The sequence below is a fragment of the Siniperca chuatsi genome, linkage group LG2, assembly GCF_020085105.1.
Source record: "Siniperca chuatsi isolate FFG_IHB_CAS linkage group LG2, ASM2008510v1, whole genome shotgun sequence".
NCBI lineage: Eukaryota > Metazoa > Chordata > Actinopteri > Centrarchiformes > Sinipercidae > Siniperca > Siniperca chuatsi.
Window position 1 is genome coordinate 33,456,328 of NC_058043.1, and position 14,370 is coordinate 33,470,697.

General features: G+C 40.1%; 2 protein-coding genes across 2 annotated transcripts; both read left to right on the plus strand.

The window, feature by feature from the left end:
• Positions 1-1,411: 1,411 nt before the first annotated feature.
• Positions 1,412-6,178, plus strand: LOC122864274. The gene is made up of 4 exons (XM_044171576.1): positions 1,412-1,727; positions 2,015-2,099; positions 2,570-2,637; positions 2,715-6,178. The coding sequence occupies exons 1-4, from the start codon at positions 1,612-1,614 to the stop codon at positions 4,066-4,068; spliced, it is 1,623 nt and encodes a 540-aa protein (XP_044027511.1). The 5' UTR covers positions 1,412-1,611; the 3' UTR covers positions 4,069-6,178.
• Positions 6,179-6,899: 721 nt separating this feature from the next.
• Positions 6,900-12,508, plus strand: pdrg1 (p53 and DNA-damage regulated 1). Its single transcript, XM_044171593.1, has 5 exons — positions 6,900-7,061; positions 8,802-8,877; positions 9,146-9,220; positions 9,363-9,443; positions 10,044-12,508. The coding sequence occupies exons 1-5, from the start codon at positions 6,978-6,980 to the stop codon at positions 10,124-10,126; spliced, it is 399 nt and encodes a 132-aa protein (XP_044027528.1). The 5' UTR covers positions 6,900-6,977; the 3' UTR covers positions 10,127-12,508.
• The last annotated feature ends 1,862 nt before the right edge of the window (positions 12,509-14,370 follow it).

Here is a 14,370-nt window from a genome sequence, read left to right on the forward strand (position 1 = left end):
TCTTGGGGTAATTTTGGTTGGCCGGACACTCCTAGGAAGGTTCACCACTGTTCCATGTTTTCGCCATTTGTGGATAATGGCTCTCACTGTGGTTCGCTGGAGTCGCAAAGCTTTAGAAATGGCTTTATAACCTTTTCAAGACTGCTCCTCCCTTGTTCCGCTTAGTGTACAGTCTCAGGGTGCTGAATTTGGGGTGAAACCCTCCATGCATTGTGAAGAGCTTCTTGTCTTGATATCAGTGGTCTCTGTCTCCTCCTTTGACCAGTTTATTATACCAGTGGGGTATCTGATGACTGGCAAGGCATATGTGTTGATGGCTCTCTCATGCTTTTAGGTTGTAGAAAGTCCTCTTTACAAATATATGTTATTTTGTATGAAGGGTTTGCAAAAAAAAGTAATGTTTTGTAAATGGAGAAGAAAACAATGTATAATGGTTCAACCAGACTGAGAAGTAAAAGGGCAGAAAGAGACAAAGATCCTCTGAGCAAAATAAGAATATAAGAAATCAGCAGTCTTTGGTAAGAGAAATTGGAAGCTAAGCATTTAAAATCTGTGCAGATTTAAATAGAAACAGGTTCCTGTTTCAGTGTCAAGTGCACAATAATGCCTCTAACAAGTTGGAATTAACAGGCATGTTGCTTTAGCAAAGCTATTCTTAAAACTTCAAAATAGAAATAGTAGGTTAGTCCAGGGTTAGCACTATTGGAATTAGATCACAGAACAGCAGCTGAACATACTGTGGACAGGCAAATCCCAGTTTAAACCTATTAAGTCTGACCACTGAGTAGACTGCAGAGGGCCCAAAGTAATTTTTAGTATTTTTAGAGCCCAATTGCACAGTTGTGGTTCAAAAATGATGTAGGGTTGCTTTTCTGGACTGGAAAACAAATAAAACATCCTAGAGTAAGAGTATTGACTTATGATTGCAAATTATTATAAAAAGAAAAACAAAACTTTTTTATTTATTTATTTAAAAACAAACCTGATTCCAAGGTATGGCAGCTGCCTACTTTAAGTATATTTTGATGATAAAACTTTTGTACTTTAACTTAAGTAAAATTTTGAATGTAGGACTTTTACATGTAACAGAGTATTTCTACACTGTGGTATTGCTACTTTTACTTAAGAAAAAGATCCGAGTACTTCTTCCACCATTGAAAGTAACAATAAATGAAAGAAAATCAGGCCTAAGAATAATAAGAATAACGTTCTGATATTTTTTTCCTGAAATTTGTATTAACCTACTTATTTCACTTGTTCTATAGCCTGTGTAGCTACATACAGCACATGCACAAAAACACACATACTCATAATCTGCCTACATGTCCATACCTATGTGTAAATATATGAATTGACAGGCTGTTATTTGATCTGTTTATTCTCATCATTACCGCTCGTCCTCGCATCCCTGTAAGATGAACAGGTAGAGCATCATGTACGGACCCGCACTGCGCCTTTTGGACGGCAGCTGAAGCGTTAGTCACACCGAGATATTTTTATAAGAAAGGGGAGCTTTTCGATCGTTTCGGCCCACACTCATTATGATCACACCACCGTGTTTCGCGTGAACAGCCCACTCGCCCTTTTCATTGGTGCCTTCTGTAAGCTGGGATGGGCACAGTGCTGCAGGAGCGAGTGCCACAACAATGCCTGGAGAGGATCTCCATCAGGGAGAGGGAATGGAAGAAGAAGGCGTTGTGGATGAACAACAGGCCTAATGTGGCCAGGTAGCGTGAGATATTATTTTTTATTCAGTAAGAAATGGTGGAGACAGAGATGCTCTAGTGTCTCCGTAACGCTTTTTCCAGTTGCACGCGGAGATTCTTGTTGTTCGAGTATCCGCACTTTGATCTCTGAACGCTGTGCATTTGTGCTTCATATGTGTAATTACCAAAGACAGCCGTCATGTCGGCACTGCAAACAGTGTCACGGGATATATTATTGGTTCTATATTGCAGTGTTATTGGAGTAATTGGTTATGTTTAATATTTAATATTTTTTCTCTTTTTTCAAGCAACAAAATGGGTAGGCGGCAGTCACAAAGGAAGTCACAGCATCCGCAGTGCACGGTCCCAAGTCAAGAAAATAATAATGAGAAGGTAATTGTGAAGAACTGAAACGAAGAGTCAATAAATCGATTAGACAATCACTGAAAATTAATTGCCAACCATTTTGATAATTGATTATTATATATTATATCTGGTATTCAAGCAGAAATTTGCTGTTTGCCAAACATTTGCTGATTAGAGCTTCTCAGATGTGTGATTTTCATGGTTTTATTTCACTCTAAATTGAATATGTTTGGATTTTGAACTTTGGGTAGGACAAAACAAGTCATTTGACGATGTCACCTTGAGCTCTGGGAAATTGCGATGGGCATTTTTCACAATTTTCAGACTATTCATAGATGAAGCGATTCATCGATTAATAAAACAAAAAGATTGTCAGATTAATCGACAATGAAAAAGTTGTAGCATTAGTGTGAAGTAATGATGTGTTTAAAGAATAAACATGTATTATTGATAAGTAGAACATGTGTGCAGTCTTAATAGTGTCTCTGTAATCACAGAGGCTGCAGCAAAGAAGAAAGCACAAGGCTAACGCCCCCTCGACCAAACGCAATGCTTCTCAACACAGGTGAGATGTTTGTGCAAATTTCAAGCCATTCTGCGCTGCCTCGATGCGAAGATAATATAATGTACTTTTCCCTCTAGTACTCAGGGAACCTCAGAGTCAAAATCCCATCCACTGTCCCCTGCAGAGGACAGGAGGGAGCCAAAGGTGCAGCTCGCTGCTCAGCACTACAGCCGCAGAGAACACAAGCACACAGGTTTCAGAGGGAGCAGACGCACACCAGCCTTTCCCTGCCACCGCCTGTCTGATTCAAGTCCTGATCTGCTGGAGAGACTGTCACCAAACCCAGAGGTAGGAAGTCTGAGTGGCCATGGAGAAGGTGACAGTGACACTGACTTGTCTGAGTCAGAGAGACTTCCTGTGTCGCCCTCTGGCCAGGTTCCTCCACAGCTCGAACTAAGGCCTGAGGTCCTCGAGCCTGAAGACTGCTCCTCTCGCAGCCACAGGCCCAGAGGACGCCACCATGGTGGGTTTGACTTCCCAGACTTCCTCCCTCCACCTTTTAACTCCTGGAGCCTCAGTCAGCTGGCTGTCTTCTACAACATGGAGGGCCGGGGTGCCCCTCGGCCAAGGCCTGTTGGCCCTTTGGAAAGGTACCTGGAGAGACTGCTGCAGCTGGAGTGGCGCCAGATTCAGAGTGTCCAGGAGGAGAGTGGGAAGTCCGCAGGGTCAGATGTTATATCCAGCTGCCACAGGTCACCTTCTGCTGCCTCGTCACGTCTCAGCTCTCCAAAGTGTATCCTCCAGTGTCAGCGTGCCTTCCCCCTCACCTTCCTCTCCTCTCTGGCCAGTCACACTGCCCTGCTCTCTGGCTGTGCCTGCACTCTCTGCCGTATCCGCTACTCCACCTGTAGCACGTCGTGCTGCCGCTCCTCCCACAGCCACTCCCGTCAGTCCAGACTGAGTCCCATGCTGGAGTGCAGGGGCCCCACATCGCTCCCCAAAAGGAGCTACAGCGAGAGCCGGGTGCACTCCTCAGACAGGAGCTCAGCATCCCGAGCTCAGAGGTTCAGCAGCCCTGTGAGGACCAACAGCCACCTGAGGAGAATGCAAGCCTCAGGCAACATCCGCAACCTTGTTCAAGGTATTAACACGAAGCCTCATTCCACTGCCAGAGACTCTAGTGTCGGGGCTGTGAGGGACCGCTTGGGAGCATGCAGGGATGTGTTGGACTACAGGACAGGAGGGTTTAGGAAGAGGAGTGGCTCAGAGCAGAGAAGAGGTGGAGTAGAAAGACAACAAGGTGCATCAGATAAAAGACAGAATGGTTCTGAGTGTAGAAGAGGAGGAACTGAGAGGAGGAGAACAGCTGAGCTCAAGGAACAGGAAATAAAACCAGATGCTGTCACTGCAACAATGGACAATTTACCTGGGTCCAAAAATTATCCTATAAACAAACCAAACAGACTGAAACAGGTTGAATTTGTTACATAACAGTAACTTGAGTACTGTAAGTCTGTATCTGTATGCCATTTTATTATGAATGGATATTTTCAGTGATTTTTCCTTATTTGAACAGGTTGACAGAAAGTGTAGCAAGATTGTAAATGTATTTTTTCACTATAGGGGATGTTATGTTTTGCAGATTTTTTTGTTCTCTGCTCGTTATAGTTACATTATTGTGTTTAATCCAATGCTGTCAAATAAGTTAAAGGGGACCTATTATGCTCATTTCCAGCTCAATATTTTTTATTCTGGGACTCCACTGGAGTAGCATTGCATGATTCATAGTTCAAAAAAGTCCTTATTTATCTTATACTGGCCCTTTATGCAGCCCCTCAGTTCATCCTCTGTCTGAAACTAGCCATTTTAGCTCCTGTCTCTTTAAGGCCCCCTCTCTAAAAGCCCACTTTCTTCTGATTGGCCAGCTTCCATGAAGCCTACTCAGGGGCAGCACCAAGTGCTTGTGAGATGAACACCTCTTGCTGGTGTGCTCGACGGCATATGACAGCTACAGTAAATTAGCTTGGAAAATAGCAATATGGGGTACTGAATTTGATGAATTGAATGTTTATCCAGCCCGTTCTCATTCCCAGGGCATCAAATACCAAGGTTTTGGTCGATATTTGACGCCCTGGGAATGAGAACAGGTTGGTTTAGCAGACCACAAATGAGACAAGAATTAGGTTGGAAAAACTATAGAAGCCGCCGGAGTGGAGACTTTTAAACTTTATTCACTGATTTTGGTGAAACTGGATCATATTTTCTGGAAAAAATATTTTCTGGTTTCCCTCTGATGTCCTCCGGCTGCTCTGCCTCAACTCTCTGTGATTTACGGAGTTTCCTGATGGACAAATAGCTTTAAAGTAACCACTAACTGCTGCTAACTGTGGCTGCCGTTAGCTAGTTAGGTCAGTTTGCTGTGCAACTAGCAATCCTATTAGCTTAACACTCCCCCACTGCTCCGAGCTTCCAGTCCGGAAAGAGTCAGCTAGCTAATAGGACCGCTAGCTGCACGCCTAACTAGCTAACGGCAGCTATAGTTTACAATGGTTAGTGGTTACTTTAGCAACAAGTAAAACCAGCACTTTGGTCAACTTTGGTTGTTTTTAAATGTGCTTTATAAATTAACTTGATTTGATTTGATCTGTCTATCAAGAAACTAACTAACTTTCCTTCACAACCGAAAAAGCACTTTCTGCGTGACATACTGAACAATCTCCAAAAACTTGAAGAGCAGTCCTGAACAGAGTGGTCCCTGTACTTCATGGGCGTGCTGTGCCTACAGCAGATCATGAGGAGATGACTATTGGAAATCTAGTATTCAGAGCAGTCTGAAGCCTGAGCTTTTTGCTCACAGGGATTACTTTTACATATATTTACCTCATTATTTGAAACTTTGGCCATGTTTAATATGAACATCCGACATTGTAACATTATATATATGACAGAAAATAAGGAAAACATAATAGGTCCCATTTAATGCAACAGTGGATGTTTACATGCATTATTGATCATACATAAATCTTATGAGCATGTGGATATTTATATAAGTTTTTTTTTTAAGTTTATGATTAAAATCAACCCAGTAAGCCTTTGCCAGCACATATATTTGTATGCAAGATGTTTCAACACACCGCTAGTTTTACTAGTGGTTCTGTTTTGGTTTGTCAACAAAATAAGTGCATAAAAGTTATTAAAGTTTACAAAACAATTATAATTGACAGGTGTAATTATTCATATGAATAATTACACCTGTCAATATTAAATGACTGATTGTCTGTGATGGCTGTATAAAGCATCCAGGACCCAGCAGACACATAAACTACATACCACACATTAGCAGAAACACACCATCCTCACAATTAAACCTGATGACCTGATCGTACTAGGGGGGAAATGCCAATTAAATAAAACAAATTTTTCAAAAAATTACTTGAAATTTATGTTTTCATATGTGAAATATATTTCCGAAAACCATGTGCCTACATGTGAATTTATTACGTGAAAAGCTGTTTCATGTGATATTAGCCTATATGTTTTTTGCAAGGGAAATCTGAGGGGTGGAGGTGAACATTCATGGCAGTAATATACAGTATATGGATATTTGTGTGTGTGTTTGTGTGTTTCATGTTCTTATATCCTGGTGGGGACTTTAACCTGAATGCACACTAACTCATGGGGACTTGTGTCACTGTGGGGACAAAAATTGAGGCCCCCATGGGTAGAGACTGCTTTTTGAGGGTTAAGACTTGGTTTTAGGGTACAGGTTATGATTAGGTTAAGGTTAGGGTAAGGGTTAAGGTTAGCCAGTTGTGATAGTTAAGGTTAGGATAAGGGGATAGGGAAAGAATTTTGTCAATGACTGTCCTCCATGGGGACAGTGAAACAAACGTGTGTGTTATTAGATAACTGCACTTTGGGATACACAGAATGATATTTTGAAGGCTGCATTAAGGAGACAGAAACTTTCAAAGTGCTTTGTGTAGCCTACACCTTTCTAAATTACATATTGAGTAAATGTGTCCAAAAATGTCCACTTCACAAAATGTAAGTGGCAGAGAAACTAAGTTGCTAAAATACTGAGCAAACAAATTCACAATTAGGTCTGCAGATTTGCCAGGTTTTAATGGTTTTCATTTTTTTTAATGATGTCAAAGAAGTACTTCTGTACAGTAGGCCTAGTCTCGCTGGTATATCTTCCTTAGATGCTTAAATGGTCAATTTCAAAACCATAAATCCATGTAGGGGAGTGTTTGTTCTAATAAATCCAAATAAACTCATGGAAGACACGTCTACATAGGGAGTGTTTGAGGAATTATTATTGTGCGGCTCCCTGGCAGTCCTTTCTGTTTCCAGTCGTTGTTTCAGACCGGACGTGTTTTCATAGCGACACAGCTACCATGGACGCTGTATCCCAGCGTGTTTTGGATTATTTGACAGAAGTTGAGGAGGCAGCTGAGGATGTCCTCGCCGCTAAACAACAGGTAACTAAAGATTTACAAGAGTAGCCACTAACAATAAGCTCTTAATAATGTGCAGAGCACGGCCACCAGGATCGATGTATCAGCTCACGTTAACGGAACTGGAATTGAGAATGTTAGCAACAAGCTAACTAGCTAAATTGTGTAGTCGTGGTTCACAGCCAGTCTATTTTAGCTACATTTCCAGTTTATTGACTTTATCGTGTATGGGATCTGTGTTGAAAACATTAAAATTACGACATGCACTGACCATAAGAACATAAGACATTAAACAAAGCACTACAGCCCAACAGTAGATACTGTAAAAATAACGTTAAGCAAGTAAGTTAATACTAACGTTAACTTGCTTAAAATGTTCAGTTTTTAATGAAGACTAGCTAACGTTACTATTTAGTTGTTTTCGTGTTTTTGAGGCTGTAGGCTAACCTCTGTTCAACTAGCCTCAGCCAGAAAATGGAATTTCTCACGGAAGGCAATCTCTGCAATCTGAGACATAATACTGTCCATATTCTAACATAGCTCGGTACCATATCTATGTATAGTGAACTGCTATTATACTGGATAGAAAAAGTACTTCGTCATTAAACAAATATAAAAAGACAATTATTTTCTTAGCATTTAACAAACATGCCCCTCGAGCCTCAGCCACACAAGCTCTGTGAATCAGAATCAGATAACCTTTATTGACAATTACAAAGCGATTGGAATGTGTCCTTGATATGGCTCACAAGTAAGAAAACATATTGATCAAATTGGTAATAACAGAAAAAATATGGTAAGAATGGCTGTACAATAAATAGAAAAATGCAAATTACATGCGGAATGAGTAATGAAGGGGTGTGAAGGGTGCTGGGTGTTATACCTTCTGGGTGTAGAGATCTGACAGCTGGGACTGGGTGCTACCTATTTTACTACTCTGGTTGAGTGTTGTGTTGAAGACAAGGATATAATGTCGAAAAAAGTGAGTCCCAACTCTATGAATGGTTTGTAGACAGCTGTTTGGGTTGACCTGCTGTTGACAACAACAGTTGTTCAAATTAACCAGTACAGCAGTAGATGCATATTTAGCTCAGAATATGGGCAGAAAGCCACAGAATTCTATTTTAGTTTTACAGAAAGTTTGATGAAAGAAGCCATTAGTGAGAAATGACATTACTTGGAGCAATGGAAGCTGGTGTAACAGAAGCTAACCTGGAAATGGGGCTTGAAACTTTCTTGGACTGCATTACATTGAAACTGTTTCTAATAATTTGTCCACCTCAGTTACTTAATATGAAGCAGCACGAATACCAGAAACACCATAGAATAAAATGCATCGCAAGCTACAGCCTCAAAGTTGACACAGTTCTTCATTAAGGTGATATTTAATACAGGAATGTTGTATTGTACTATGATGTGCAGTACATGAGTTTCTATTGATGGTCATTCAGTATATTGCAGTGATATACAATAGTAACAGACATTTAAAATAATGCAAGCTGACACAGTCCCCATGGCAATATTACAGTGATTTTTCCCCCTGAAACACTATGATATTGCATATTTATATTCTAAAACTTATGTATACCTGTTAAACATGGCTGTTGTCTATGACTCTAATTATGTTTTACTCACCAATCCAAATAGTTGAAATTTGATATTAGCTTGTCTTTACCTTTTCACATTCCATAATGAAGAAGCAAAGCGATGTTGCAGCATCACTTAATGTGTAATGTTGAGAACTAATGTTCTCTGTTGTTTCAGATAGTGGACCTGGACACAAAGAGAAACAGGAACAGAGAGGCACTGAATGCACTGAAACATGAAATGTCAGATTCAGGTGGGTGACCCTTCATGACAGAATGTTGGCAATGTGGCCGTTTCAGTGTGTTCTGTTTCAGTCACAGTGGTAACAACACATCTTTGCTCAAACATTCAAACAGTAATATCATGGACACATTGGCTTAGGTTATGAAAACAATTCTCCCAGTGATTTCACAGTGGATACAACAGTTTAGTATTTGGATATGAGTCAGGCGTATAGTTGTCATACTGGTTGTTGACGTCGCTGTACTCGAAATGATACTAAACACTGCTGTCATTTGCAGAGAAAGTGAAGGTTTGCTTTGGAAGCATGTTCATCAAATTTCCCAAAGTGAAGACAAGAGAGATGATTCAGAGAGGTAAAAAATTCCAGTTAATAAAATCTAAATGTATTGGATAGATTTCCACTATAAATTTGAATATAAATAGATTTGTTGTACACATATTGTAGCTCCATATGAGATCATCCTAAACTCTTTGATATTTGTTTCTCATCTGTAGACCAAGAGCAGCTGGACAAGGAGATAAACGACCTTCGCAAAGGACTGAAAGCAAAAGTCAATCGTCTCAATGAGATGCAAGGTATGAAGAGTATTTTGGCTGTTCAGTTGGCCACTTGCAACATTTAGCTAATTTATGCTTTGTATTCACTTGGACATTCCTGACACTTTGGGCCTGTGAAAGCTGAGAGGAAAAACAAGTAGAGAACCACTGTCATCATGTCTGAAATATATCTGCAGCCTACACTGGAAGAGTGGCTTGTCACCAGTAACTTGTGTTTGTACTGAAAATACAGTTTTCTGATAGATCGCCGATAGATGCTGATGTGTCGTTAAACTCTGAATGTCTCCCAGTGGTTCAGTTGTTGGAAGAGGGAGTGGAAACCGAGCCCAGTCTGGGTTCAGTAAGATAGCTCTAGACTTGGAGGAATAAACAGGGAGGGGTTTCAACTCAATAATTCTTCTTCTGGTAAAGCAGTTAAAAAGGGAAAATCCTTAATGTTATTTTTGGAAAAAGGTCTCAGTCACAATCAAATCCAATGCAAGTGGAAACATTTCAGTTGCTACTATTTTGTGAACAATATGTCCTTAGAAGTCAAAACTGGTTTGTCACTAGATTGAATTTCCTCCCAGGCGTCTTCTGAAAGGTGACTATGATGTGTGTCTTTTTGTTTGTTTGCAGGAAAACCTGAGCTGAGAGGCTACAATCTTTCTCCTCTGTCAACTGATGAAATCAAAGCTATTAACAGCCTTTTAAAGAGATGACATCAGATCTGCTAAGGACAAAGAAAACATGTTGACAAGATGCCAAAGAGCCTCACCTGCAGGTCTCAGCCATGCAGATGGTACTGTAACATGCTAACCTCTGGATGATCTGATCTCAAGAAATTAGTCTCCTGGATGATCGACGATATGGATGTAATTGACATCTTCATAACCTGCCTTTAGGACAGTTTTTAAATTCTTGTCAAACATTGTATCCTAGGTCTTAAATCCAAAGAAAAACACATTTAAGACAGAAAGTGTATTTAGCCCTTCCCCCTTTCCTCACCAGAGGCAGTGGTAACCTGCATTTGTAAAGGTGCTGAAAAAAGCAGAGGGCAAGCACCACTACTGTGTGTACACAAAGCAACACTGATGTTATTTTGGAGTCTTGTCTGCTGTCTTTGGTTATTTTGTGTTTGACTGTTCATACCATAGCTGGTGCTGTGGCTTTTGTGCTCTGTAGCCACTGGCCTCACCTTGACAGCTAGTGTTGTGGGTGGTTCACTGCTAGCCACAAACACAGCAAGTTCCATATCATAAACATTTCAAATAATGTAACTGAAAAGCAAATTTCAGGCAAACTGTAAAAAAAATATGTGAGGAAAACTACAGTTCATTGCAACTTGGGTTTTATTTTCGTAACTGCAGCCATCGGATTAATCATTTATGAGAACATTGAACTCACTAAAGAGCTTGCTAACATCTCAGAATGCGGAAGCTTCTTTAAAAAGGCGTCCAACGGGGCAAAAAACACAAGCGGTGAGACAACACAGGTTGTAAACAAGCGCAAATTCGCAATAGCTGCCACCATATGCATTAATGCAGCTACTTGTACATGCATTATGCAAAATACTGTGTACTTGTTTGAAAGTGAAATTCCTTTTATACTGTATATTTGGCCGAAGAAAGAAAAACTACTCTTTGTTATGTATGAGTTATGAATGAGTTATGACGTGGCTAAAGTATAGGGGCCGGCCAAACCATTACTAATGAAAGTGTCTGTGTGTATATGTGTATGTCTGTCTATCTGTGTGTGTGTGTGTGTGTGTGTGTGTGTGTGTGTGTGTGTGTGTGTGTGTGTGTGTGTGTCTTTCTACAAAATTTGGCCATGTTCCGTGAATCCGTTTAGAAGTTCTGTCCCTTTTTGTTACAGACCACGCCCATTGCTACACCCCCTTTTTACCAATTATTTGCATGAAGAGTTAATCAGCTGTCCTTTGGCTCATGACCAACCTTTCTACAAAATCTTGTGCAAGTCTGTGAATTCATTTGGAAGTTATGTGCCTTTTTGCTATAGGCCACTCCCACTGCCACGCCTCTTTTACGTCAACTTGCATTAACATACCTTCACACACAAAACACTTAACCTCCATGCCAAATTTCAGCCTCCTAGGGCGAAAACTGTGGCCGCCAAAGGGTGGGGAAATGTATGTGTACCGAGCTATAGAGCTGCTGGTTGCAGCTAACAAGCAGCTGAAAGTCAGTAATAATTCCTCATTTCACAGGAAAACTGCGCACAGCCAAGGTAAGTACAGTAAAGTTGAAGCATGACATTGGTAAGTTATGGGTGATTTATGTTTACAATGAGCAATCTGGGTAATAATTTGATCATTTGCTTTTGTTTTCTCTTCCAAGTAAGTGTCTATTGGCTAACCTTTTAGGTTTGTTTACAACCTGTCTGATCGACTTGTGTCATTGCCCTAGTTTTAGTGATGTCACCACGTTCCCAGATCTCAGGAGTTAATTTTGGTGAGTATAATATAACAATAGAACCGAGGACCAGAGCTATGAAGATAAAACCCAAGGTGTAATTCAACTGTGTGGGATTCTACAGGAGGATTGTTTGACGTTATGTCCTGTATAGTTTGAGTGGGAATTCAGGCCATGTAGTTGGTGAATGGCCACAAGGTGGCAGTGCAAGTGTACAGCAGAAGGACAGTTTCACTCACTGCCTCCACAGCCTCACAACCAATCTTCAAATACCCTGATATTAATGCAGCACTGTTTATAATAGGCTATGTAATACACAACAGAATTTGTTCTTAGAAGTTAAACAAAATCCTTAAACTTTGCATGTCCATTGTGTTAACCAGTGCATAATGGGAAATATTTGTTTTCATATTGTTAGTAACTTTTTTTGGTCAGGTTTTTGTCCTTTATTTACCATCTTGTCTATAAATTGTCTATATGTTATTATTTTGGATGAGTTGTATTTTTTGTGCTGTGAGAGTTCACAGTTACTCACACTACGCATTCAGTATGTGTTACTGTCTCTGTTTTTTTTTTTCTTTGAATGAGACATACCATACATCCTGAGTCACAATGTGAGTGACAAACAACCAGTGTGCTGTCCTGAGGGGGAATAAACTGTAAATAGGTGTATTGCAGTGTAAGTCCTTGTTCTGATTTGCCATGGAGCATGAGAAGACATGATTAGCCTCAGGCAACGGGAGAATGGGAGAGACAACAACAGTCACATAATAGGTATGATTGTTTGTGTGTGCTGAGGTGGTGGTGGTGGTGTTTTTGGTTCACTCTCTCCTCAGACTAGATTGCGTGCCACAGCTCACAGACCTGGAACCAACGCTGAGTGATGAATTTATGAGTCAAAGGATTGGAACCTGCTGATCATCTCAAGTGTTTGATAATTATATCAAACAAGACACGCAACAGTGCTATGTTAAGAAAGTGACACACTGACACTCAGCATTTGTCTTCCACCAGTGAAACTACAAATCAAGACATTCTAAACTGCTGATTAATCATACAATGATATTGTTTGCCTCCACGAGACTACAAGAGCAACATTATTCACCCCCAAGAGGAATGAAAATAAATCCATAAATTGTGTGGGTTTATAGTTATAGTGGGTTTGGCAGTATAGACAATCTATGACTAATTGTGCTTTAGCAGTATTCACATATTAATCACAGTTTGAAGGCCAGACACTAGTATGTGTGCCAGAAAGCAGTAATATTGCTGCAACACTTGAATTAAAAAGATCTATAACAAACATATCCAACAGCTGTTGCTCTTTGTGAGAGAACTTGAATTTATTTGCTATTGATTACAAAAATGCAAACTCTAATGTTTAAGCATTTTTCTTCTAAGACATTAGCAATGTCAACTTAATAAGGCCATAATACTTGATTAATTAATTAATTGATTAAAGGAATAACTCGATGGGCCCCACTTGGTGTTACTTGAATATATGTGTATTACAAACAAATCTGTCAACAGAGAAACAATGCGGCAGCCTGTACACAGGGCACAGCCAACACAGAACTTAGAGATACATCAGTGTGTGTAACCTAATCAGAACAGAAAGAGTTCAACAGATTACTCCCAAGGCACACCTTATCTACAAATTCAGACAGCTGGCTCCTGTTGACCCATAACAACATAATCACAGGGCTGTAGGAGAGCCTGAGGCCTTCTCTACAACAAACAATTATTAGACCCATTACCATAAATTCTATTACACCCCTAAACCTTTTATGACTCCCCAAATTCTCCAACACTTCATATGTGTGATTTACAGCCTTTTGTGGAGTACAGCCCCAAAGTGAGCAAAGAAAAATGTATTAATGCAGATTCAAATCATAATTAATACATATCGTATCAAAAATGATCAAACAATACACAGCCTTACTTTTGCTCCCATCTCAGTACAATGGAGGTGAATTTTATACGTGGTGCACACAGCACTGAAATGACATTTCAACAGCAATGTCTCTCTCCCAATTACCTTCAATGATCCACAGACGTCACTGTATACATTTTTCATTGAACAATTTTCGACCTCATATTACCAGCCATAATTTTTGTCATTGTGATCCGGGTGAACTGACCTGATAAGATTCCTAAATTAGCAAACAAGGGTAATTCATGTGCAACAATAAGACTTAGAATAAGAATAAGCCAGTGTTACCTGATAGAGTGGAGTTTCATATAGGAACTAATGAGAAGCTGAACTTGATCTACATTTAAAGCCACTACTGCACACAGACAACAACAGTATTGCTCAGCTCAGTAGGCCACACAAGTTCACTGAATGGGACTGCCGAGTACTGAAGTACGAGCACGTAAAAAACATCTGTCCTCCATTGCAACACTCACTACCAAGATCCAAACTACCTCGGATAGGAATGTCAGCACAAGAACTGTATATTCAGAATGTCAAGACATTGGTTTCTACTTCCAAGCAGTGGCACAGAAACCTAAGATGAAAGTCTGCAATGCCA

What these genes read in the sequence shown, in the direction of transcription:
- LOC122864274 (XM_044171576.1), top strand. Translation starts at nt 1,612, where the DNA reads ATGGGCACAGTGCTGCAGGAGCGAGTGCCACAACAATGCCTGGAGAGG. An exon ending in AAGAAAATAATAATGAGAAG is followed by an intron (nt 2,100 to 2,569) that starts GTAATTGTGAAG and finishes CTGTAATCACAG; the next exon opens with AGGCTGCAGCAAAGAAGAAA. An exon ending in CGCAATGCTTCTCAACACAG is followed by an intron (nt 2,638 to 2,714) that starts GTGAGATGTTTG and finishes TTTTCCCTCTAG; the next exon opens with TACTCAGGGAACCTCAGAGT.
- pdrg1 (XM_044171593.1), top strand. Translation starts at nt 6,978, where the DNA reads ATGGACGCTGTATCCCAGCGTGTTTTGGATTATTTGACAGAAGTTGAG. An exon ending in TCCTCGCCGCTAAACAACAG is followed by an intron (nt 7,062 to 8,801) that starts GTAACTAAAGAT and finishes CTGTTGTTTCAG; the next exon opens with ATAGTGGACCTGGACACAAA. An exon ending in ACATGAAATGTCAGATTCAG is followed by an intron (nt 8,878 to 9,145) that starts GTGGGTGACCCT and finishes TGTCATTTGCAG; the next exon opens with AGAAAGTGAAGGTTTGCTTT.